This window comes from Ruditapes philippinarum, unplaced genomic scaffold (genome assembly GCF_026571515.1).
Source record: "Ruditapes philippinarum isolate M1 unplaced genomic scaffold, ASM2657151v2 ctg1320_1_1_1_1, whole genome shotgun sequence".
NCBI lineage: Eukaryota > Metazoa > Mollusca > Bivalvia > Venerida > Veneridae > Ruditapes > Ruditapes philippinarum.
The window spans coordinates 53,959-81,115 of record NW_026857134.1 but is presented as its reverse complement, the minus strand read 5'-3'; the positions used below and the strand labels follow the sequence as shown (position 1 = coordinate 81,115).

The 27,157-nt window shown below is 32.8% G+C and overlaps 1 protein-coding gene across 1 annotated transcript; it reads left to right on the top strand.

The window, feature by feature from the left end:
- Positions 1-427: 427 nt before the first annotated feature.
- Positions 428-20,478, top strand: LOC132748882 (F-actin-capping protein subunit beta-like). The gene is made up of 8 exons (XM_060738540.1): positions 428-576; positions 6,522-6,611; positions 7,521-7,642; positions 10,199-10,312; positions 13,529-13,670; positions 14,491-14,673; positions 16,123-16,311; positions 17,222-20,478. Exons 1-7 carry the CDS (start codon positions 574-576, stop codon positions 16,288-16,290), a joined length of 822 nt encoding a protein of 273 aa, XP_060594523.1. The 5' UTR covers positions 428-573; the 3' UTR covers positions 16,291-16,311; positions 17,222-20,478.
- Positions 20,479-27,157: the final 6,679 nt, after the last annotated feature.

The following is a 27,157-nucleotide window of genomic DNA, read 5'->3' as shown; positions in this document are numbered from 1 at the left end:
TGTACATACAACTAACCTAAGACTATATCACAGTAAGTCAGGTCGCTAATAAAATTGAAAATGGATCTAGCTATTAGATTGGATACCTGGTGGAGTTTTTCATTTTTTCTTTATCCAACTAAAATTCTTAATTTTAAAACAAAACTTACTTGCACTTTCCAGTACCGTCCATGAACAGGCTCAATCAAACCGAGCCTGCAACATTTTCAATTTTGTCGTGTTGGGCTTTCTTTAGGGATTCTGTATTTCTCTATTTTACTGCCTGACAACATAAAAATTTGATACTGCATATTAACTCCAGATTAACTTCGTATAACCAATCAGGATGTGCGCAACATTTCATTTACCTATAAAAATTTTAAATGGACTATAAATAAATATGAAAAACTTCTGTTTATAAAAACATATAATTAGAGTTTAGATTTGTTCTATTCGCGAAATAGAAAAAATCGGAAACTGTCTCTTTCCTTTCATAAATAATCGAGCGCACCGTCTTAAAGTGCCCGGATTACGGCTTCCATTTTCTGTCGCCTACTTCCGATATAAAGCAGTTTTCAGTACAAACTGTTAAACATGGTAATTTCTATGTGATATACCAGTAAAACTAGTTGCATCGCACTTAATTTGTTTGACTGTCCGATTCCAGGCGTCACATATTTTATAATACTGGAATTACTTTTCTATAATTTCTAATAAAAAGTTGTTTACAATGCGGAAGTGAAAACTGAAACTCGACTGAAAATTTTCACGAAAAGGTTCACGAAGGGCGGTTCACGAAAGACCTTGTTGAGAGATCAGAAAATAAGCATTTAGAACAAAAATGCTGTTCAAATCGATAGTGATCAGCTCTGGCTATTTAGTTTAACTCTGCCTTTTTGTCATCTAAATGTGCCAGACGTTTCAATTTTCCATTGGTTTAATTTCCAACAATATGATTAGAACTTAATGTTTATTTTCAGTAGTAAAATTTTTATATAAAAAACTAAAGAAAATGGAATGAACCTTATATATACTTCTGGTTTAGACCCTGGGGTCTATTCCATCACATAGCCAAATACTACTCCCTGGTCTAAACCAAAGACAGGAGCTTGACATTCTTTAAATAATTTAAAAATATAAACAAATTATTAAAAAAATAAAGGCAAAAGAAAGTAGTCTCTACCTCAAAGATCAAGGTCACACTATCATTTTTGAAGTTTCACATTATCAATAGGTACACACATTCGTGTCCGGACTGTAACTTTGTCATGCACAGAATGATTTTAAAATAACTAGACAGGGCTCACGCTGTCAGTCGCCATAGTCACCATTTGCGATTATTTTATAAGATTGGCGATTATTTTTGCATTTTGGCTACAAAATCTGGCGATTATTTTTTACTTCCAACAGTGGATTTAATTGAGTGTCAACTTTTTTATCGGTCACATGCTGCTTACTATATTGCCCGAGGTTATAAAAATACATGCAAGATGTAAAATTGTATAAGTACTCGAAAGATATTGTCCAGCATTATAATAGCCATCAAATATCAGTCTATTAGCCACAAAAATCGTTTTTAAAATTGATAAACTGGATATTGACCAACCCAAAATTTACCGTAAATTGCAGTAAAATTGCAAATTTTGATTTTTTTTTGTTTTAAGCTGCATGACAAAATCACCAGTGAAAAAAAATGGTAAAATATTTAAAAAGTATTAACTTCCAAACAACTATTTGCACAACAACCAAAATTGTGAATATTTCTTCAGAAAACAGGAAAAAATCCGATTGTCACATATTTTCGCGACACTGATAATTTTTATATTTATTTAAAGGTGAAATAAGCTATATTCTGTTTAAAAATAATTACTATTATGGCAGAAAATTTGTATTACATTGGTGATGATGACATTTTTCAGTCAGTTATTCAGGAAAAGGCTGCATTCTGTGAATGAGTTTGCAAGAGTTATTTCTATAGGCTCAGGGTTCTCGGGGACGCTTATTTTGGCGTCCCGGTACGCATGTTTATTACAGCTGGACGCAAATATTTCAGAGCAAGGATTCCACGTACGCTTAATTTTGCCTGGGGACGCATAAACATTACCGATTGTTTACAACCACAAATACACAAATGCGTCAGCGCGTGTCAGTCTATGGTAGGCGGTCCTATGCACATCGACCCGTGAAGCGATTAGCCAATCAGCGCTAACGCTTCCGATCATTATCACGCAATAGTGATTAGACTAATGTATACACGCGCTGTACCAGATATAACACGAGGTGATAATTTTATATCTTTGATCAACAGTTGATTGGAAATTAGCAAATTTTACCGACAAAAGGATAAATTATCGATTACACCGCAAGTTTAAAGACTGTTTTCTCAAATTACAAACGAGTGTAATTTTGAATGATTGTCCAATAGTTTCGGCATTTTCTAGGCACAATTTTGCTTTAGTTTCATTCTTGCAAAATCTTTCTATAAGAGTATTAAGAATTTAAGATATTTTGCCGAAATGCCAGGACAACAAACCAAAATACACATACGCTTTTCTTTGATATTTAGATTCTATCCGAAAATTGATCCCGAACATCGGCGATTTCACGTTCGCCAGAAACCCTAAAATTTCGCAAAAATTCTCGGTTTCCAAGCCAAACATACGAATGAATTGTTCTTTTATTATTTAATCAACTTTAAATCTTTAAATATCGATCTTCAATTTGCCCCCTTTTGAAGATATTTGCTAAAATAATTGTCGACCGGATGAATCTCTTACACACTGTGTGAAGCTGTACACGATTTTCCTATTCATTCCGCTAAACGCTTTACGTTTTTTTACAAATCTTTAGAGTGGACTTATTTAACCAGAATAAAATTTAATTTGGTATAAAAGTGAAAAAAAACAAAAACAACGATTTCCATGTGTTGATGCATTATAATGAAATAATTTCATAATGAATATTAACAACAAAACAATAATTATACTATGTAGTTCAGAGTTTCTTTTGAATAACTATAAACTTTGGAAGTCTCTTGAAGATTCAAAATATCAGCAATACTATTGTGAGCATTGAATGACTAATCTGTAAACATATTAATTGCGACACGCTTTTGGACTCCAACTTTTTCAGGGTTGGGAGTCCATGGACTCCATGTTTTAAAGTCCTAGTGAGAACCCTGAGGCTAATATGACCTAGATCTACTCCAGTTCTGTGTGAAATGTGGATAATTGACAGTGGTTATAGCTGACAAAATTTGATAAGAACAAATAAAAGAAATTGTCCCATAACATCATTATGTAAAGTTATAATGAATTTTTGATATTATTGTCATACAGTTATTATACTATATTAAATTTTTATTCTGTTCTACAATAACAATTCAAGTTGTGGTTCTATGTAAAAAAGGTACAATGTAGTTATCAATATACACAAATGTATCAGTTTATTTGAGAGTCCTTATAAAACTGAAAAAATTGTATATGACATTGTAATGTTTATTTAATCAACTGCTTATGTTGTTAATCGCTAAATCGTCAATAGTCTGCTGAACTTTTGGCTATTATTTTTTTAAGTTAAAAATATTGGCTATTATTTAATTTTACCCATGAAATATGGTGCTATATCAGTCAAATATATTTCATATTTTTTAAAAATAAATATGAAATATAAATATGAAAGTGGGCGGAGTCAAAACTCATATTTATTTTAAGGGACTTCTTTCGGCGTTTTGTTTGAAAAATCTGATAAATACAAAACAACTTTTTCTTGAATTTTGTTTTGAAAACTATCTAGCATGATAGAAAATGGTCTAACTAAGAAAATTAATCCGAACACCAATATCTTTAATTCAGTAATTAACGCTGTACAGACGTTTAAATAGTTGTTTACATGACGTCACAATGTAGCGCCAAACAGCGCGTGCTTACGCATAAATTACTGCGCGCTGTACAATCGCAGTTGGTAGCAAGCAAGGGGATTCGTTACCATTTTCTTTGATAATGAAATTAAATAAAAAGGATATTTTTTCGTTTTTCGTGAAATATGGTACCGGCTCGTGAAAATATATGGCATTTTATCATGTTTCGTGAAAATATATTCCATATTTCACGCAAACGAAAAAATATCCTCTTATTATTTTATTTGAGCCAGTGTGAGCCCTGACTAGGCATAAATGTCTACCACATCAAGACCATGTGTTGCGTCCAAGAATTTTGTCTCTACCTCAAAGGACAAGGTCACACTAACATTTAGAATTTTCACATTATCACAATTAGAGTTTATAAGTACACACATTCTTGTCCGGGCAGTAACTTTGTCATGCATGGAAGGATTTTAAAATAACTAGGCATAAATGTCTACCACATCAAGACTTTGTGTCCGGACAAAGACCAACATTTTCTTAATATACACAAACTTTTGACTGCTGACACTTATCAAGTGACTTAAAATGCTGTACCAATAAAGGACTTTTTTCAGTCCAGTAAAATCATGTTTGGTCCAGTAAAAATTTTCAGTTTACAGGACCTACTGTCCAGTAAAACTCAGCACTAGATCTTTCGCATAGACTAATTTATTATTATTAATATGAAATTAGGTGCTACCTATGACTTGGAAAACTCTTATGATTTAATAACAACTAAACAAGCATAAAATTTTCAAAATATAAAAGTAAATGCAGGTATTTTTTACCATTAAATAGATACATATAAATTGTTGGTGTTTAACCTATCATTGAAGTGTGTCTGCCATTTTTGTTAATCTCAAATCAGAGTTCAGTCTTTCCGACAGACCGTCGACCCTGACTGGTAAAAAATTTAGAAGGTCCGATAAAAATATATGTTTCTTTGGCCAGACAATCCATAAATAATTCACGGTTCCATGGTTTTATGTAATCCTATTGCCCTAATATAAAAGATTTTGCAAAAGCAGATCATTCACCTGTATGCATAAAATATCCAAGTCTGTGTCATTACACAATATAAGACTGTGTAAGGTGCATCATAATCGATGAGTGTTTAACTTTATTCAGTCATGTTGACATCAACCTTGTGTATTGATAATTACCGCCCATGTAGCAGTTGAGTTTTGTAAAGAAGTAAGCAGGATAATTTATTTTGTTTGTGAATATGATTTCCACAACTTTAATGTTAAATTGTTGTTAATTGATATTTAAGTTGCATTGATCAACATCCAATGATGTCAGCTGTTAACTTCAGCTCTATTGTATCTACGCTTTTCATTGGTTTTCAAATTTTACTGTAGAATAAATATAGGTTAAACATACCGTTTTGAAATAGGCGGAGCGTAGACAATTTTGACACTTGGGAAATTATTGCAAAGTTTATCCAGACGAGGGCGACTTTGTTTTTGCTTTTCTAAGCAAACTGGGTGAAGTGTAGAGAGACAATGTGACTATTTTGCCCAAGTCGCCTAGAAACATGACCCCTGCATGATTATTGCAATTATTTTTCACTTAAATAGATGTGTACAGGGCCAAAAAACCCTTCTTTGTAGAGGCCAAATATAGGCTGCTTCCCCAACCAAACTAGCCTCTTTTTCCCCCAGTTTGGTCCTCAAAATTCCCCAGTCTTTTGAAATTTCCCATAGAATTTAGAACAAAATTAAATGATGGTGTTGAATTAAGGTCTTTTACTGCCTTATCAGTATTTCCCAGTGCTATTTGCTTTTCTATTTTGAAGAACTTGTTAAAAGTTTGTGTTAAATTTGAGACCCCTTTTCCCAAATTATGCCAAAATCATGCATATTTTCCCCAAGAAAAAGGCTGAGACCCCACTGGTGTAATTAACAAGTCTAAATTTATTGTTAAGAAATATTTAAAACATCCATTTACTGGCGGTCAAGCGTGAAAGTGCCAAAATCATTGAATAATTCATCAACATCTCTAAATTACTGATACTAGTCTATATGGCAACTCAACTGTGTTTCATTTACTGGGGAACAATATATTCTAAACAATCACGGAAAATATGTTTTCATATCTGTCTTATTATTTAGCAATGCATAAAGAAATAATCATGTGCAGACTATTGTAATCATACTTCTGAGGGACACCTGGCCACCAACCAAAAAGGCGTCCACACAAGAAATGTCTGTTTGTTTTGACATGTAAGAAAACATTTTGATTGTACAGCAAGCTCTTGAAGAGTCCATTAAGTCTCTGTAATGTCAATCAGGGTTTGGAATAATTGAATAGTTATTTCACACATTATGGGTAGACAGCTACATTGTATTGTTTCAGTGAATTACAGATGTGGTCCTTTACTATCCTCGTGGTCGAGCAATTTGCAGTTGTGATAAATTATTTATGTTATATTTCAGTCAACATTTTCTTAATTTGTAAAAAAGCTAAATTAAAGGAAGACGATATTATGTGGAGACGTGCATAAAAGATGTACAGTATTTATGCATCATATTACAAGTATTAATAATGACAAATTAGGCTGTAATTCACAGATTTGAATTTGTGGAAATACTGATTTTGCCTCAACTACCATGAATTGTCATATTTATATTTTTAGGCTGATCAACAGCTAGATTGTGCACTAGATTTAATGAGAAGATTGCCTCCTCAACAGATAGAGAAAAATCTTAGCGACTTAATTGACTTGGTATGTAACACAAAGTTTTATCATATGATAACAAAAGATTAAAATTAAACAAGGCATTAAATGACATTTGTTTTTAGTATACTTATTGAGCTTTAGATTAATGTGTTTTATATAAGTGTCAGCAAGGCTTTACTGTTTATAGTAATATAATATTCACAATATGAGTGGTCTGACAAGAAAGCTAGAGTAACTGTCTGAGCAGGCACTATTATACTGTTTAATACATTTAAGTGCAATATACAAGCTGATTACCAAAAGGTGTCATTGAATTTTCTGTCCTTGTTAAACTTTTATCATTATGTACTAATAAACTGTATTATAAACTATAGAAAAAATAGACAGTATTTTGGACCTGGCAGCATTGTAGCGACCTACTAGTCAACCCCAGACCAGATATTTCATAGATCTCTGTCTTCATCTTCTAATCATTGTATCTGTTAAATGTTTTAGGGATGACTGATCTGTCACTAGTTTAAGCTATTAGACTGTTAGTACTCACTACTGTGTGCTATATTTTAAGTTTAGAGAGAAGAGGTGGCAAAATGTTGCATGTGAGGTGATCAGGTGAACATTGTGTCAGTGGACAAGTAAAGCATTCATTCATACTAGCCAAAACTAGTATTTTTCCTAGTATCTTTCCCATTTCTTATCCCTCAACACTCATGCCCCATTCCCTGATTTACATAAAAAAAGCTCACCCTTTTCTCTAGGCAAGGTAAATTGGATTTTGGCAAGTTGAAATTTCATTGTCTGCCAAACGGGCATGTTATCAAAAAAAAATATTGTGAAGACTTCTATTTATAAACTTTTATTGGGCTGTACTTGAAATTACTTGAAATTAAAATACACAGCCTCACTGAAATATTGTAACATGTATTGTAATTCAGAAATGTTTGTTCTTTTTTACAGGTACCAAACCTTTGTGAAGACCTTTTGTCATCTGTAGACCAACCTTTAAAAATAGCCAGATGTAAAACAACAGGCAAAGACTTTTTATTGTGTGACTACAACAGAGATGGTGATTCATACAGGTTTGTTTAGATCAGAAAATAATAAATTTATGAATGAGGGGACAGTCCAAAGGCCTTCTTCACAAGGTTGGACAATACTATCATTAGAAATAAAACAATATGGTAAGGAACTGCAGTGATTTTTTCCCTGAATTGTGAATGGGTCAGGTACCGTAAGAATTGTGAAAAAAGCATCGTTTCTTAACAAATTGTGAATTTTTTACTTAAGATTGTGAATATCTTATTAAGCAGTAAGAACATATAGCTCTTTTAATGTAGTACTTACTGTTACGAGACATTTTGAATGATATTTACAGAAATTACCAGACGCTTGTTTCGGTATTGATTCGACCCTAAAAGTTTCGAATTTAAACAGTACGAAAATTTAAAGGGCAATTGCACCGGAAATCATGGTAGGCTAAACGTATTTTAAGATAAACAAAGCACAACAGGCAAAATTTTAGCATCATTATGCGAAGAGAGGAAATAATACGTTATTAAAGGCTTAATTAATCGGAATTGTGAAATTTCATCAGAATTGTGAACAGGTCCGTCGGACCCAGTCTGAAAATTGTGAAGGTCCTTTGTGATTGTGAATGGGTCCGTTACTCGGTACCACTTATATAGTGAACTGATACTTTCATATTAAGAAGATACAAGGGTGGATAAAAAAAAATGTGGACTTGTTACATAACTATTCGATGTAAATCAATAAAACTTTGCACATACATCAAGCAGTTAAATGTTAAAAGGTTTACATAGATGTAGTTTATTTGTGTTTTTTAAAAAAAACAATACATACACAGAAACTATACAATATAAATGGCAGCACTGGCGCAGGAAGAGAACCATACAAAAATATTTGTGTCTGGACCTAGGGAAAACACCAACAGAGATGATGAAAATGATGAAGGATACTAATCCATCTTCAAATGTAAGCAGATCTCTTATTTTGAAGTGGCATAAATGATTTTATGATGGAAGGGAGTTTCTAATGGGAGAGGACAGAAAGAATAGTTAATGCAGGGACAGTAGCGGCAGTGAAGTCTGATCGTTGAGGACTATAGGTAAACAGTAAGTAACATTTCATCACAAGAAGCATTAGTTATGACAACATCAATTTTGAGAAACCAACTTAGATGACAAAGGTACATGTGCTGTTGATGCCGAGATTTGAAGATGTAGAAAAAGAAGAAAGCTATCAAAATTCTCTGGATTTTATGGGGAGCAGGCCAACACTTCCCTCGACAGAATTATCACCACAGATGAGACGTTTTACATGCTGAGATGAAATAGTAGTCCTCTGAGGTGAAGAGAAACTCATCCTTACCCCCACAGAAGGCCAAAGTTGAAATGTCATCTTGATGTGATTACTGTGCACTGGTACTAGTGCACTAACCAATTAAAGATGGTTGCTTTGTTTCGATATATAACTACCTTATTATCTGTGCAAACAAAATTAATGTAACAAAAGTCCATGTATTTTTTTATCCATCTTCGTAAATGTCTTGGTAGGTATTATAACTGGGGGTCAAGGGTATAAGACTGTTTAAAAAAAAAGATTTTTACAATTTTGCTTATGAGGCCTTTATTTATGTCTCATATTTAGTAGATTGATACCTTAGGTTGTCCTCTAACTTTGAGTGGAGCAAGAGATTACAGTGGTGTAGGTCCCTGATGGAAAATATAGATCATATAATTTTTAATGTGACATTTTGTTGTACTCACCCAGTTGTCCAGTTGTGTATTTTTACCAGTGAAAATTTACTGGAGGCCTTTACTCATCTTCACCTTGCCCTTTAAGGTCAAATTATTGAACTTTGCTTGATTTTTGCTATAATTGGTAACTGGTATTTGTGAAAGGAATATCTTCATACTTGAGCACATCTACCTTGAGGACAATTAAATGAATTTGACCTTGACTCGTAAGTGACCTTGACAGTCAAATTATTGTTATTTCACAGTTTTTTTCTATAATTGGCAATAAGTTTGTTATTGAAAAAATGGATTGTCTGCATACTTGCGGAAGGATATTCAGTTGACTTTGACCTTTATTTGACCTTGACTCCAAAGGTCAAATTAGTGAATTTCACAACAGTTGGCCATATCTTTGTTATCTGTTTATAGATTTGATGTAACTTGGGTAAAAGATCACTTATGTCATGTAAATGAATAAGAAAGTCAAAACAATTTAAGCTAAATTCAATATTTGACCTTTGAATTGAATTGATCCTCAAGGTCAAATATGAATTTGAATGATAATTTGTTCAAGTCAGGGGCAAGTCGTTGTTTCCTGGAGCAAGAAACTTTACACTCATTGCTCAGTACTGGTTGGTTCCAGGAACAGATTGGAAAGTGTGTCTTTAAGCTTATAGCTTCCTACACAATCAAACTAAAATAAATTCTGTATAAACCAAGACAGCAATATTTTTTAGGAGTGTTCTTTAAAGAATATACTGGATACAGGTTGAACAATGTTATAGTTTGGTATCATTTATATCTCAGTTGAGCTATCATGGTCTATCATTCCCTTGTTTGTTCATGAATTTTAATATGCTACATTTTGTTTAATTCCAGGTCTCCTTGGAGTAATAGCTATGACCCTCCATTGGATGATGGCACTATACCATCGGATAAACTACGTAAATTAGAAGTTGATGCCAACTCTGCCTTTGACCAATATAGAGAAATGTAGGTTTTAGTAATTGTATCCTGCCTTTTTTAGCTCACCTGTCACAAAGTGACACGGTGAGCTTTTGTGATCGCTTTTCGTCCGGCGTCCGTCCGTCCGTCGTCCGTCCGTCATCCGTCCGTAAACTTTTGCTTTAAATGACATCTCCTTATAAACCACTGAGCCAATTTCATCCAAACTTCACAGGAATGTTCCTTTGGTGGTCACCTTTAAAAATTGTTCAAAGAATTTAATTCCATGCAGAACTCTGGTTGCCATGGCAACCAAAAGAAAAATCTTTAAATATCTTCTTTTAAACAACCCTAAGAGCTAGAGCTTAGATATTTGGCATGAATCAGCTTCTAATAAGTGTCTACCAAGTTTGTTCAAATAAAAGCCCTGGGGTCAAAATTGACCCCGCCCCAGGGGGTCATTGATTTTCCCTATATGCATATTGTAAAAACTTAAAAAATCTTCTTTTAAAGAACCCAAAGAGCTAGAGCTAAGATATTTGGCATGAAACATCTTCTAGTGAGTGTCTACCAAGTTTGTTCAAATAAAAGCCCTGGGGTCAAAATTGGCCCTGCCCCAGGGGGTCATAGATTTTCCCTATATGCATATAGTAAAAACTTAAAAAATCTTCTTTTAAAGAACCAAAAGAGCTAGAGCTAAGATATTTGGCATGAAACATCTTCTAGTGAGTGTCTACCAAGTTGTTCAAATAAAAGCCCTGGGGTCAAAATTGGCCCAGCCCTGGGGGTTTTGATTTTCCCTATATGCATATAGTAAAAACTTAAAAAATCTTCTTTTAAAGAACTGTAAGAGCTAGAGCTTAGATATTTGGCATGAAACATCTTCTAGTGCATGTCTACCAAGTTTGTTCAAATAAAAGCCCTGGGGTCAAAATTGGCCCCGCCCCAGGGGGTCATTGATTTTCCCAATATGCATATAGTAAAAACTTAAAAAATCTTCTTTTAAAGAACCCAAAGAGCTAGAGCTAAGATATTTAGCATTAAACATCTTCTAGTGAGTGTCTACCAAGTTTGTTCAAATAAAAGCCCTGAGGTCAAAATTGGCCCTGCCCCAGGGGGTCATAGATTTTCCCTATATGCACATAGTAAAAACTTAAAAAATCTTCTTTTAAAGAACCCAAAGAGCTAGAGCTAAGATATTTGGCATGAAACATCTTCTAGTGAGTGTCTACCAAGTTTGTTCAAATAAAAGCCCTGGGTTCAAAATTGGCCCCGCCCCGGGGGGTCATTGATTTTCCCTATATGCATAAAGTAAAAACTTAAAAAATCTTCTTTTAAAGAACCGTAAGAGCTAGAGCTTAGATATTTGGCATGAAACATCTTCTACTGAATTTCTACCAAGTTTGTTCAAATAAAAGCCCTGGGGTCAAAATTGACCCCGCCCCAGGGGGTCATTGATTTTCCCTATATGCATATAGTAAAAACTTAAAAAATCTTCTTTTAAAGAACCCAAAGAGCTAGAGCTAAGATATTTGGCATGAAACATCTTCTAGTGCATGTCTACCAAGTTTGTTCAAATAAAAGCCCGGGGGTCAAAATTGGCCCCGCCCCAGGGGGTCATTGATTTTCCCTATATGCATATAGTAAAAACTTAAAAAATCTTCTTTTAAAGAACCCAAAGAGCTAGAGCTAAGATATTTAGCATGAAACATCTTCTAGTGAGTGTCTACCAAGTTTGTTCAAATAAAAGCCCTGAGGTCAAAATTGGCCCTGCCCCAGGGGGTCATAGATTTTCCCTATATGCATATAGTAAAAACTTAAAAGGTCTTCTTTTAAAGAAACCAAAGAGCTAGAGCTAAGATGTTTGGCATGAAACATCTTCTAGTGAGTGTCTACCAAGTTTGTTCAAATAAAAGCCCTGGGGTCAAAATTGGCCCGCCCTGGGGGGTCATTGATTTTCCCTATATGCATAAAGTAAAAACTTAAAAAGTCTTCTTTTAAAGAACCGTAAGAGCTAGAGCTTAGATATTTGGCATGAAACATCTTCTACTGAATTTCTACCAAGTTTGTTCAAATAAAAGCCCTGGGGTCAAAATTGGCCCCGCCCCGGGGGGTCATTGATTTTCCCTATATGCATATAGTAAAAACTTAGAAAATCTTCTTTTAAAGAACCCAAAGTGCTAGAGCTTAGATATTTAGCATGAAACATGTTCTAATGGGTGTCTACCAAGTTTGTTCAAATAAAAGCCCTGGGGTCAAAACTGGCCCCGCCCCAGGGGGTCATTGATTTTCCTTATATGTGTATAGCAAAAACTTAAAAATCTTCTTTGAAAAAACCTAAATAGCTAGAGTTTAGATATTAAGCATGAAACATCTTTAAGTAAATATCTACAAAGTTTGTTCAAATAAATTCCCGGGGGTCAAAACTGGCCCTGCCCCAGGGGTGTCATTGTTTTTATCTATATGTGTATAGTAAAAACTTAAAAAATCTTCTTTTAAAAAACCCAATGAGCTAGAACTTAGATGTATAGCATGAAACATCTTTTTATGGGTGTCTACCAAGTCTGTTCAAATAAACAAATAAAAGCCCTTGGGTAAAAATTGGCCCGGGGGGATGGGGGGCTATATACAGGTGAGCGACCTCAGGGCCATCATGGCCCTCTTGTTTAATAAAAAGGGAATATACTTGCTGTTTGTCTGCATGTCCATTTTAAACTTGTCACATATGTTCACCATAATATGTTATGCCCCTTTTTAACTTATGTGTTTTAAGTTTGATAACTCTTATAGGTAGTTTGACATAATTTAGTCCTTTTGTTCAAATTGTCTTCATATTAATAATTTTTCTTTTACTCAATTATCTCCTTTTTTTTTTTACCAAAATAATGCTTAGCAGATGATTATACTCTTTTTGCAAGGCAATTTATTGTACATGTAATTATTATTGGAACACAAATGAAACCTCATAGGTCCAGTTCAGAGTTGTCTTCAGAACAACTTAATTTTCAAATAGTTGAGGTGGTAGGTGGGGGTATTACTTCAGTGATAGTTCTAGTTATTTAAGAATTAGACTTTTACTTGGACAAAACATTTGTTTCAAACAGAAATTTTGAATGACCATCAAGGTCAAATTATTGAATCTTTCTTAAATTGAGATAATTCGAGAATAATATATTAAAGTCTCAAAGGTCAGTAGAGTTATATATATTGAATAGAAACTTGTGTATATGTTAAACATAAACTTGTAAATTATGTTTATTACAGGTATTTTGAGGGTGGTGTTTCCTCTGTTTATCTGTGGGACCTGGATCATGGCTTTGCTGGTGTTATTCTTATAAAGAAAGCAGGAGATGGTTCAAAGAAAATAAAAGGTTGCTGGGACTCAATACATGTTATAGAAGTACAGGTAAGCATGATTTTCTATAAATCTTTTTTGCTCACATTAAAACAAATTTACATTCATTTTGATGAGAGATTGATGTTATTTTGAATAAACCAAGTAATATGTTGTTTAGAAGAAATTAGATTTAGTGTTAACAAATTGATATTTCCGTTAAACTTGATAATTTTTTTTTTTAATTAAATCTTATTCTGTTTATGAGAATGAATAAATAAGAATTGTTATTTGTTGATTTGTTGAAACAAAATACATGCGAGCCGTGTCATGACAAAACCAACATAGTGCGTTTGCGACCGGCATGGATTTAGACCAGCCTGCGCATCCGCGCAGTCTGATCAGGATCCATGCTGTTCGCTATGAGAATGAATGAATAAGAATTGTTATTTGTTGATTTGTTGAAACAAAATACATGCGAGCCGTGTCACGACAAAACTAATATAGTGCGTTTGCGACCAGCATGGATTTAGACCAGCCTGTGCATCCGCGCAGTCTGATCAGGATCCATGCTGTTCGCTATCAGTTTTTCTACTTGTAAAAGGGTTGGTAAGCGAACAGCATGGATCCTGATCAGACTGCGCGGATGGTCTGGATCCATGCTGGTTGCAAACGCACTATGTTGGTTTTGTCGTGACGCGGCTCATTTGTATTTTTTTTTTGAAAATAAGATTTTGTTTTTGTCAAGAAATGTCCAAAATCTCAAAGTTGACATTTGACAATTTAAGGTTCAGAGTTTATTGAAAGTCTCAAGGTTTATGGCACATCAAAATCTTAGTTTATCTCATATGAAAATTACCAAATTTATGTGTGTAAGTTTTTGTTGTTGTAGGATAAATCAAGTGGGAAAAGTGCCCATTACAAACTGACATCAACTGTGATGTTATGGCTACAGACTACAAGAGAAGGTTCTGGGACCATGAATTTAGGTGGTAGTCTGACACGTCAGGTGGAACAAGATGCTACTGTGAATGAAGCAACACCTCACCTTGTCAATATTGGAAAGTTAGTGGAGGTAAAAATATACTTTTAGTCAAACATGTATTAAGCGACCAGGCATGAGAAACACCAAAAATGGTAGCTTAATGAAACGGTCTCTTAAGACAAAGCATAAGAAACAAGTCAAAATTGATACATGACAACTTTCCTTTGTGTTGGGGAAGTTTTTCAACTTCATTTATATAAATGTTTAATAATTATAATGCTCAGATAATCTAAACAGATGCTAAAATTAAAAATATAATTTTCTGATATTTATTGACAAATCTGTTTTGATCCATTAAGTACATGTTTGACATTTTTCCAGAATTTTTAAGCTTCTTTGTTGCTAAACCTTGTCCCCGACAGGAAAAATCTAATTAGTGTAGATGCTTTCTATTGTGCATTTTCATTTGAAATAAACAAGATACATCTAATTGTAATGATTAATTTAGTTGATCAAGTTCAAGGTCAATTCAATGCAGTCTAAATATTGAATCAACAGCGAAGTGTATACACCATCTCAGTAGGGGTGCAGCGTTGCATGTTCAATCTATTTTATTGGATAATACTTGTCACCTGACACTTAACTTTTTCTTTGCTTGGGAAATAAAGTTTTCACACATTTATATATTGTGGTTTGATTGTTGACACTTGACAGGTAAAAGTGATTGCTTGATGAAAAGATTGAATTCAATTAAATGACTAATTAGCGGTTGCATTGAGTAAAAGTCACTTAATATATTAAAGATATAGAGAGAGAATGATGGGAGGAATTTACAGTGGTCACATAAGACAAAAGTCTCTTAATACACATGGTCGCATGGGCAAGTTAGACTGTATGTGCAAAGAAGCATTCAGAGCTAGTTTATAATTATGCCACTTTCAGATTCATGCATGTATGTTTGTTATCATATGAGATGTTAAGAGAAAAAGAAATACATGTACAAAAATACACTTACTTTCACACTAAGAATTCTTTCTGGATAACAAATTTATATCTTCAAGAAACCTTAGATGTATACAACACATCAGTTAGAATCTGTAAAAAAAAAAACCTGAAAACTTAATTTTTGAAAAAAAATTTCTGTCTCCCTTATGGTTGAAGAAGTACAGAAAATGTATGTTGATCAACTGGTGTTGAATTCCAAAGCATTACCTTGTGTTGGTAATATTGATAAAAATTGTGCAGTATTCTAATACCATGCTAACCCTGTCAAAATCATCTGTATCTGTAATTATTTGCAATCTATATGATGCCCCATTTCTACAATGTTAAAATTTCATCCAGAATTGATCACAAGTGGAAAAGAAATGTCTTTGAAAAAAGTGACATGGTCCTTAAAAAGTTTTTGAATTGAAGAAGAAAGAAGTGTGGGAACCCTGTTAAGATCATTTTCCTGTAGTGTACATGTATTTAGACAAGCCTTCTATAAATTTGTTAATAATTATTTGTGTCCTAATTTTATGTTGTAACATTTTAAAGGATATGGAAAACAAAATCCGCAGTACGTTGTATGAAATTTACTTTGGCAAAACAAGGGACATTGTAAATGGTGTTAGATCAACTCAACCTTTACAGAATGAAAAACAGAAAATAAATCTACAGAATGATTTAGCACAAGCTTTGCAAAAGAGAGCACAGACATCATAATATCAATTTACATCTAGATAGGTATGTATTGCCTCAAATTTAACTCTCAATTGATACAATATTTTTTTCATTGAATGTTTGTACGAACAAAAAAAAAACAAAAACAAAAAAACAATAGCAATGACCCCTTACTTCATTTTAGCCAGATGTCCTTCCGCCCAAATTTTGTCTGGTTCATAACTTTGCCCATTTATGGATGGATTTTAAAATAATTTATAAATGTGTAGCAAAAATGTGGTCAACAATTCAGTCATTCTTAGATGGATTTGAAAATTATAAAGCATAAATGTGTTGGACATAATGACAATGTGTCATGCATCTGAGTCAGGTCTCCAGTTTATAGGTCACACTTTGTCAAATATGACGATTGTTAATCGATTGTCTTCTTTTGTGCATAGGTTTGTCATTCTTGATTAGACTTTGAAGTAATAATGCATAAATTTACTGCTGAAGATATAAAAAGAAACATTATTAAAGATTCCCCCTCCCCCCTCCCAACCAGGATCTAAAACAGAAGCTATTGATTCATTGTATAATCTTAGGGCATATTTTGAGTCTAATAAACATGTAGAAGAATCTGTTTGTAAAAAAGTTTATTAGATTTTGAATATAACACAAACACTTGTAAAAAGTCCAAATGAAAACAAACAACTTCTTCAAAGCAAGTTAATTTAAATCACCCTTCCCTACTTGCTCATGTTAATAAATGATAATACTATTTACAACACCTATAACTGTCAGGAATATATAAAATAAACATGGTAAACAATCAATTTGTTATAAATGATGTTTAAAAAATGAACAATACAAATAAATTCTAAATGTTATTAATATAAATTTCTGTGGGTCATCATATGCACTTGGGTGGGCACAATGTCACTAAACAGAAGTATGCAATAAAAGGAATTATTTTATTTTTGTTTGTTTGCAGAATGTGAACATATATTTGCAATATATTACTGGAGATTTAGCACAGTGTAACAAGTGATGATACCTGAAAGCCTTTAAATTTGCAGCAAGTAAATGAGTATGGATTAATTGATTGCCAGAAACAATTTGTGCTGTGTAATATTTTGCAAGATTGTACTTGTATGTGATTTGAACATTTCCAGGAACAAGTTCTGTACAACCTTCACATTAACATTCACATTTATGTTACAATGGAGGATATTATATTAAACTGTTGAAGGAAATTTATCTCTTAAATACATTTAATTTTCAAGGAATTTGTTGGGGTTCTTTTCTATACTGTACAGTTTGTAGTTGTTGTGCAGGTGTTTTTATCGCATAAAAAGCAAAGATATATACTATTCTTGTTTCTGTTTTGTTTATTAAGTAACATATATCTATCTTGGATATTTAAGACTTATTATTATAACTGGTTTTAAAAGGAGCAACCAATATTAATAAGATGTAAAAATATTTTGTTTATGAAGAAATTTTCAATTCACTTTGTATGAAGAATGGCTTAAATGTGACTAGATTTTCAGCTTGAAATTTATATTAAATGCATATATAATCTGAATATTACAATACTTATTTAAAGCCATTACCCCCACTTGTGTGTACCTAAATAAATGTATAAAACAGTGTTTGATTTTGACAAGATTATGCCATTTTATATTGAAAATTCACCCTGAATTATGCATCCATATTACTGATGAATGTTTTTTTTACAGTTAATTTTTTTTCAGTCTAACTTCTTAATTTATTGTCCGAGGGATTTAGGTCAAACTCCAAATATATGTACTTTATCATCACCAATATCACCCTGGTATGTTATTATAAACTTTCAGCATTATCACCCCTGAGTATTTACCTTGAAAAATAATGTTGTTTTAACTTCCTTTAAATTCTTGCTCTAACTTCATTATTTCTCAAGTGATATTCAAATCCCATATTTATGTTCAGGGCTGGTAAGTCTGCTAAGCACTTTTGCAGAATTATGTCCCCTTTTCTATGTTGCTTCTTTAACCATTTAGCACATAGAAAAGTGCAGTGTGCTGTCCGTGAACAGGTCTTGTTTATTTTTTCCTATAATCTCTAGATTTCTTAAGGGCGTTACATGGTCTTTAAATATATGATCATTATCAGCACTCAAACCATTTATGATAAGGTTCATAACTAAATGTATTTCAGGAGTTATCTCCTCATTGAACCTAGATGGGGTTTTTTACTCGTCTTTGTAACTAAAGGGATTGTATTCAAATAATGTCTGCACTAAAATTTCTGTTAACATTTTATGTTTTACTTTCATTTACATGCATATTGTGTGGTACAAATTTTTTTTATAATTTGAGCTTTTCTTGATGCATTTATTGATGAAGAAATATATTTATTATGACTGATTCCTTTCAGTGTGTGTCTTTCTTTACTGCATCCAGATTTAATTTAGTCAAGGGTGCTGTCTCATAAATTCATGTTTCATATTCTTTATTATATATTGAACAAATTGTTTTTGTTTTATAATGAAAATTCATCATGAAAGTAAATAAATCATCAGACAGCAACATAAAAGGATGTAGTAAAGTAATGATTTACTGTTTAGTATTATTATGGACACCAAAATATACCTAAAGAGTCTACCAGAAAATATAATTTACAGTGAAAGTTTACGTAACAAAATACACTTCTCTATTAAATTTTTTTCTTTGCTTATTTTTATTAAAGGGAATTTTAGTATATTATATCATTGTATTTAATATCTTTTGGTTTTCTATTTGTAGAGAAGTGGGGTATCCTTCTCACTTGGCTGTCTGTGTTACACTTTGGTTAATGTGCAACAACGTTTCATCAACCACTAAAGATAATTGCTTGTAATTTCAAGCATTTATTTATGATCATAAAAGGGCTCTTTGACTTAAAACTTAACAATGTTCAGGATCATATTTGGGGGTCACTATCCAAGGCATGGCATGGATTTGACTGAATTATGGCTCTTTGTGAACTTAGAAAATACTTTCAAACTATGTTATGTATTTTTTTCAATGAAATCTTCTTTCTTGTTAATTCCTTCATTATCCAGGCTCTTGTTTTACTACCATGCACTGTTCAGCACTTTTTTGGTATCCTTCAGTAATTCTATGCACTTTGTAATTCTGAGAATGAGTTTCTCTGCTGTTACAGATCTGTAGTAAGAACTTAATGCCAACTCTGTCTAAATGGCTAAAATAGTTAACTTTCAGCATATTTGTTCATTGCAGGATGTCTGTCTTACTTGTTATAGCCTTATAAATGATGTTCAGATGGGAATATAGACCTTAAGTCAGCTTGTCAATCGGTCAACCTCAAGGTTTCCAAACAATAACTTTGTTCAAAAGAATGAGTTATTGTAATCAAACTTCGTATTTAACAACCATATGTGGAAATACCAGTTAGGGTTGCTTCTGGACCCCCTGGGGTCAAGGTCACTGTTACTAAAAAAAACTGGATTCTGAAGGATAAAGTATCTCTCTTTTTTACAAGGTAATGGTAGATTATTATAATATTTTGACCAGGCAATTAAATGTAATATTTTTGGTACACAGATGAAACATCATAAAATAAAGGTCAGTTCAAATTTTGCTTCAGACCACTTAATTTTCAATAAGTTAAGGTGTGGAGTCGGGTATAAATCACCTTTAGTTATGAGTGATATCTGTGAAAGGGTACATATAATGTCAACTTTGTTCAAAAGAAAACTGTTAAGAAATAAGGAAAACTTTGTTTACAAGTTGAAGGCAACTATAGAAACACAGTCAGTATAGAAAGGTTTTGAGAGAGTACAAGTGGTTGACCAGATGTCACTACTTTATTTTTCGCGTTGGAAATCTTTACCAACATATTTTTTTGGACAGATTTGTCAGTAAATCCTCCCCCATCTCAATATGAAATTATTTGTTCACTAGAATAGAATGATTTGTGCTAAAACTTGTTTTATAAAGGCTTAACATTCTGATAATTGTTGATTTAATTAAACTTGAAGATGATCAGGTATAGAATGGTATGTCATATTGTCTCATCATGTACAATTATAACTGAGAAAGTGCTAACATATTGTTTGAACACAACACATAGAAGACTTCTTTTAAACCCTTGTATTCTAAATGTATGCAACATGTATATATTTTATGGTCCTATTTTATTGCATAAACATATAAGTAATTTGAGTGATTCATGACTAAAATTAAAATGTTGAATAAATGAGAACATGTTTTTGGTTATTTATCCCATTGGCTTCTTCATATATACAGTTAGTTAGAGTAAGTTTATCAGTTTCTTCACGCATACAGTTAGAGTAAATACATTGGCATCTTACATTTCTAACCTACAATGGTTTGAATTACCAGATCAGTTTTGGCCAAACCATGTTTATTAGGTGGGCTGATTAATTTCTATAGCCCCAAAACATTTTAGCGTTTAATGATATATGCACCTGGACGTCCATTCATCAGTCTGTTAGCAATCTTGTGTGGGCTCTTATCAGATTGACAGAAATTGAAACTACTTCTAATTTACCATATTACTTGCATAGGGCAGGTTTGGGTTTCTTTGGGTCAAGGTCACAGTCGTCATGCATGATTTTAAAATTTCGTTTCCGTTGTGTAGAAAATTACAACTATTTGGCGGAGCAACAAGCAACTGACAATTAAAAAAATATGCTGTATCTGGGGAAATTCTCTATCTGGACTTCACTACAAAAGCTCAAACAAGCTCAGGTTACAGGGAAAAATCCATTCATCCTTCATACCTGTGATCCACAATTATATCAAATATTGTTACAGTCTAGCTAGGATACCTGTGATCTAGAATTATATCAAATATTGTTACAGTCTAGCTAGGATACCTGTGATCCAGAATTATATCAAATATTGTTACAGTCTAGCTAGGATACCTGTGATCCAGAATTATATCAAATATTGTTACAGTCTAGCTAGGATACCTGTAATCCAGAATTATATCAAATATTGTTACAGTCTAGCTGTGGTACCTGTGACCCAAAATTATATCAAATATTGTTACAGTCTAGCTAGGATACCTGTAATCCAGAATTATATCAAATATTGTTACAGTCTAGCTAGGATACCTGTGATCCAGAATTATATCAAATATTGTTACAGTCTAGCTAGGATACCTGTAATCCAGAATTATATCAAATATTGTTACAGTCTAGCTATGATACCTGTGATCCAGAATTATATCAAATATTGTTACAGTCTAGCTATGATACCTGTTATCCAGAATTATATCAAATATTGTTACAGTCTAGCTAGGATACCTGTGATCCAGAATTATATCAAATATTGTTACAGTCTAGCTAGGATACATGTGATCCAGAATTATGTCAAATATTGTTACAGTCTAGCTAGGATACCTGTGATCAAGAATTATATCAAATATTGTTACAGTCTAGCTAGGATACATGTGATCCAGAATTATATCAAATATTATTACAGTCTAGCTATGATACCTGTCATCCAGAATTATATCAAATATTGTTACAGTCTAGCTAGGATACCTGTGATCCAGAATTATATCAAATATTGTTACAGTCTAGCTAGGATACATGTGATCCAGAATTATATCAAATATTGTTACAGTCTAGCTAGGATACCTGTGATCAAGAATTATATCAAATATTGTTACAGTCTAGCTAGGATACATGTGATCCAGAATTATATCAAATATTGTTGCAGTCTAGCTAGAATACCAGGTCCTTGCTAAAATTGGTAACATGTAAAATACTTTGCTAACAAAAATGGTCTGGACTGTTAGGACAACGAACAATGAAATGATCGCAATTATAAAGGACTAAGGCTAGAGGGACTGCACTTATACTTGTTTTAAACAGCTTGCTGTCAAAGCCTATAAAGATCTATCTAGGCTGATATGCTTTAATAATTTCCCTGTTAAATTAACACGTACAGCTCATGAATGATTTGTTCTAGTTAATGAACTAGATTTATTAACAGATAATGGGATGTGTATGGAGACAAATTGGCATCATTCTTTCAAGGTTCAGAAGAAATTTAATTCTTAATTTGTCTAAGGTTCTTTAAGTGTATTTATAAGTATATAATGGGTGAAGTTGCCATTTGTATTTCAAATGTTGATAAAAACAATAGAAATGTATCAACATCTGGGTATTCTTATAAAATGCTGCTTGAATTTTTTTTTATAAAGTTCTAAATGATTTAGAAAGACCATTTATCTCATGAATAATATTATTTTGTTCTAGAACACTTTAATATCTGCTATATAAATATATGTAATATCGGATAATGTATCTCACACTTGCCAAGAACCTTTGTATAATTTTTTTGTGAAGCTATAAACTGGACAGAAATTTCGGACGGAAGGACATTACAAAAACTTTATGCCTTCCCATTTGTGGGTGGAGGAGGGCAGGGGCATAAAATATTTCCCCAGTTTGAACAAATATTTGGAAATTTGATGGTCAAATGATTGATTAATTGAAGGATATCAATGAAAAATTGCGGCTGCCCATATGTTCATTTTAAAAACTGATGAATTCTCATGAAAGAATTTGGTCTAAAATACAAAGCAGAAATAGAGGACATGGAGGAGGCCTTTTGTTGTATGAGGATATGTTTGAAACATACCTATAGATCGATACAAAATCTCAGAACTTTAATAATTGCTTACTTGTCAAAATATTGACTTTCAATGAGCGATCTTCTCAAATTTGGATTTTCTTGCGCAGTTGTTTATGATCTAATAAGTTAACAAAATTTTGGCGAATTTGAGATGACAATTGACTAAAGTATTTTATCTAACATATGCATCAGTGTAGACCATAGCTTTATCTAACATATGCATCAGTTATGACCATAGCTTTATCTAACGTATGCATCAGTGTAGATCATAGCTTTATCTAACATATGCATCAGTGTAGACCATAGCTTTATCTAACATATGCATCAGTGTAGACCATAGCTTTATCTAACATATGCATCAGTGTAGATCATAGCTTTATCTAACATATGCATCAGCTATGACCATAGCTTTATCTAACATATGCATCAGTGTAGACCATAGCTTTATCTAACATATGCATCAGTGTAGATCATAGCTTTATCTAAACATATGCATCAGTGTAGACCATAGCTTTATCTAACATATGCATCAGTGTAGACCATAGCTTTATCTAACATATGCATCAGTGTAGATCATAGCTTTATCTAAACATATGCATCAGTGTAGACCATAGCTTTATCTAACATATGCATCAGTGTAGACCATAGCTTTATCTAACATATGCATCAGCATAGATCATAGCTTTATCTAACATATGCATCAGTGTAGATCATAGCTTTATCTAAACATATGCATCAGCGTAGACCATAGCTTTATTTAACATATGCATCAGTGTAGATCATAGCTTTATCTAACATATGCATCAGCATAGATCATAGCTTTATCTAACATATGCATCAGTGTAGATCATAGCTTTATCTAAACATATGCATCAGTGTAGACCATAGCTTTATCTAACATATGCATCAGTGTAGACCATAGCTTTATCTAAAATATGCATCAGTGTAAACCATAGCTTTATCTAACATATGCATCAGTGTAGATCATAGCTTTATCTAACATATGCATCAGCGTAGACCATAGCTTTATCTAACATATGCATCAGCGTAGACCATAGCTTTATCTAACATATGCATCAGTGTAGACCACAGCTTTATCTAACATATGCATCAGTGTAGACCATAGCTTTATCTTACATATGCATCAGCGTAGATCATAGCTTTATCTAACATATGCATCAGCATAGGCCATAGCTTTATCTAACATATGCATCAGTGTAGACCATAGCTTTATCTAACATATGCATCAGCATAGGCCATAGCTTTATCTAACATATGCATCAGTGTAGACCATAGCTTTATCTAACATATGCATCACCATAGGCCATAGCTTTATCTAACATATGCATCACCATAGGCCATAGCTTTATCTAACATATGCATCAGTGTAGATCATAGCTTTATCTAACATATGCATCAGTGTAGATCATAGCTTTATCTAAAATATGCATCAGTGTAGATCATAGCTTTATCTAACATATGCATCAGTGTAGATCATAGCTTTATCTAACATATGCATCAGTGTAGATCATAGCTTTATCTAACATATGCATCAGTGTAGACCATAGCTTTATCTAACATATGCATCAGTGTAGACCATAGCTTTATCTAACATATGCATCAGTGTAGACCATAGCTTTATCTAACATATGCATCAGTGTAGACCATAGCTTTATCTAACATATGCATCAGTGTAGACCATAGCTTTATCTAAACATATGCATCAGTGTAGACCATAGCTTTATCTAACATATGCATCAGTGTAGACCATAGCTTTATCTAACATATGCATCAGTGTAGACAATAGCTTTATCTAACATATGCATCAGTGTAGACCATAGCTTTATCTAACATATGCATCAGCGTAGATCATAGCTTTATCTAACATATGCATCAGCGTAGACCATAGCTTTATCTAACATATGCATCAGCGTAGATCATAGCTTTATCTAACATATGCATCAGTGTAGACCATAGCTTTATCTAACATATGCATCAGCTATGACCATAGCTTTATCTAACATATGCATCAGCTATGACCATAGCTTTATCTAACATATGCATCAGCTATGACCATAGCTTAAGCTTACATGCATTATTGAAGATATATGACGCGTTTCTTACCAAAGTAACCAGTAAATACTGATACATACCGTAAAATTCCTAATAAACGCCCCTGCCCTAATAAAGGCCCCCCAGGCTTTTTGATATGGAAAAAATCTTCTGATCTGTGCTGAACTCATGAGTAAATCCATAATTTTATTCAAATCATTCAGAATCCATTTTATTTTTAAGTAAACACAAAAATGTATCATATGAACTTTAAAACCTTAACATTTTTTAATGCTATTACCAACACTTGCTTACACTAAATGTATTTACAATGATTTTTGGATTTAGGAAAAAAGTGTTTTAATAATAGCCCCTCTTTTGGAAAATGTTTAGCCCCCCGGGGCCTTTAATAGGAATTTTACGGTACCAACTACATGAATTAATGCAACATAAATTTCAAGTTCAATTCTGTTTTATTTGTTATATAAAGTTAACAGGGCAGAGGTTATGTGACTTTTTAAAGTAATACAAACGAATTAGTGACTGTTGAGCCTTGGTAACTTTTTCAATATTTTGATATATTTAAAAGACAAATGTTTTCTAAATCCAAACTAGACCTAATCTATAGTCATATGCACAGTAACTTTCTTCAAATACCAATTCCAAATGCATTCTCCTGTTTTATGGTTTTGGAAAACATTGCATGAAAAATACACAATTAGTTTTTTAGTAAATCACACGAGACGTTATAATTTGGTACCAAAATGAATGAAAATGAGCTTTCTTTCTTCACTAAAAACACAAAATCAAACAGAGTATTGATCTTTTCTCGTAGCAGTCCATATTTAATCTTGTTGAAAGATCCTTAGTGTAAAATGTTCTTTGTGTAAAACGAGCAATTTCCGGAAAGTAAACAGCACAGTACTTATAGTTTTATGCACAGTTTCTAATACATATACATTGAAAGGAGATAAAAGTGTATATGTATATTTAAAAGAGAAAATAACTTAATTTATGATATTTTACTTTTGTTGCTTAATCAGTTGTTTTCAAAAAATACTGAATTATCAGTGCCATTCTTACATTAATCTCTTGTTTCTACGTAAACGCCAATAACACCTTTAGTTCATATTTTTTACCTTTAATATCTAAACTTAGATTGTGTTGGTGAATTTATCAGAAGCAAAACCAATATAACAGAAAAGTGTGTAGTAAAGGAAACCCAAATATAAAACATGGCTTCATGAAAGCATATTGTGTTTTATTTTCTTTGTCTTTATATTAACGAAGTTGATGGGGTTTTAATTGAGTTTTATGCTCTTAAAATGTAGTTAACATCTTTTTATTTTTAATATTGTTTTCAGGATGGATTTCTATTATTTACATGTGCAAAACGTGTGAAAAGGCTATTAAAGTTCGTGCATGAGATAAATCACACTGGTAATGTCCCTGTCAAGTATTTTGTGAAACGTTTTTACAGCAAAGTCAAAATCCTTGGGTGGCATCTCTTAAAATGTTGTTCAAGTTAGATCTATGCATGAACCTCTTCCCACAAGGACAGGTGTAGTTCTTCTGCCCTCAGTGTATAGCCATATGTCTTCAAATTGCTTCTTTCATTGAATGCTCATGTTGCAGGTGTCACATGTGTATGCTGCCTAACTATGTTTTTTCTGGTGAACCCAAATGTGGACCTTAACAGCGTTTCTGCTTCCAATATTGCAGACAAACTGCATTTTTCCTTGTGTTTATAACACAGCAGGAGCAAATCTGGGAGTATTTTTATAACCTAGTACCAATATATGTAAGTATTTCTGGGTACCATTAAGCAGTTTTTGACTAGGGTATATCGTTTATACTTCAAGGTACAAGGGGGAGGGGCAACAATGAACAGCGTAACGACAACTATGAGTAAACATGCTGCTAGATTTTGAAATTCTGCTTCCTTATGTACCTGTAGGAAGATCAACCTTTCTAAAACCTGAATACTCCATTAACATAAATAAAAATATTTATTTGTCCACAATTATACATGTTTATTTCAATGGGGGTCGGCTGAGTCTCTTTACACCATGTACACTGTCCAATGTTACTTGTTTTTGACAAATCACCACTGCTCCATTTACTCACCTTTATTACAATTAGACAATATAAAGGTTTTTGTTTCTTTTAAAAGATATTGACATTCTTTTTTATTACAAAAAACAACACACTTACGAACA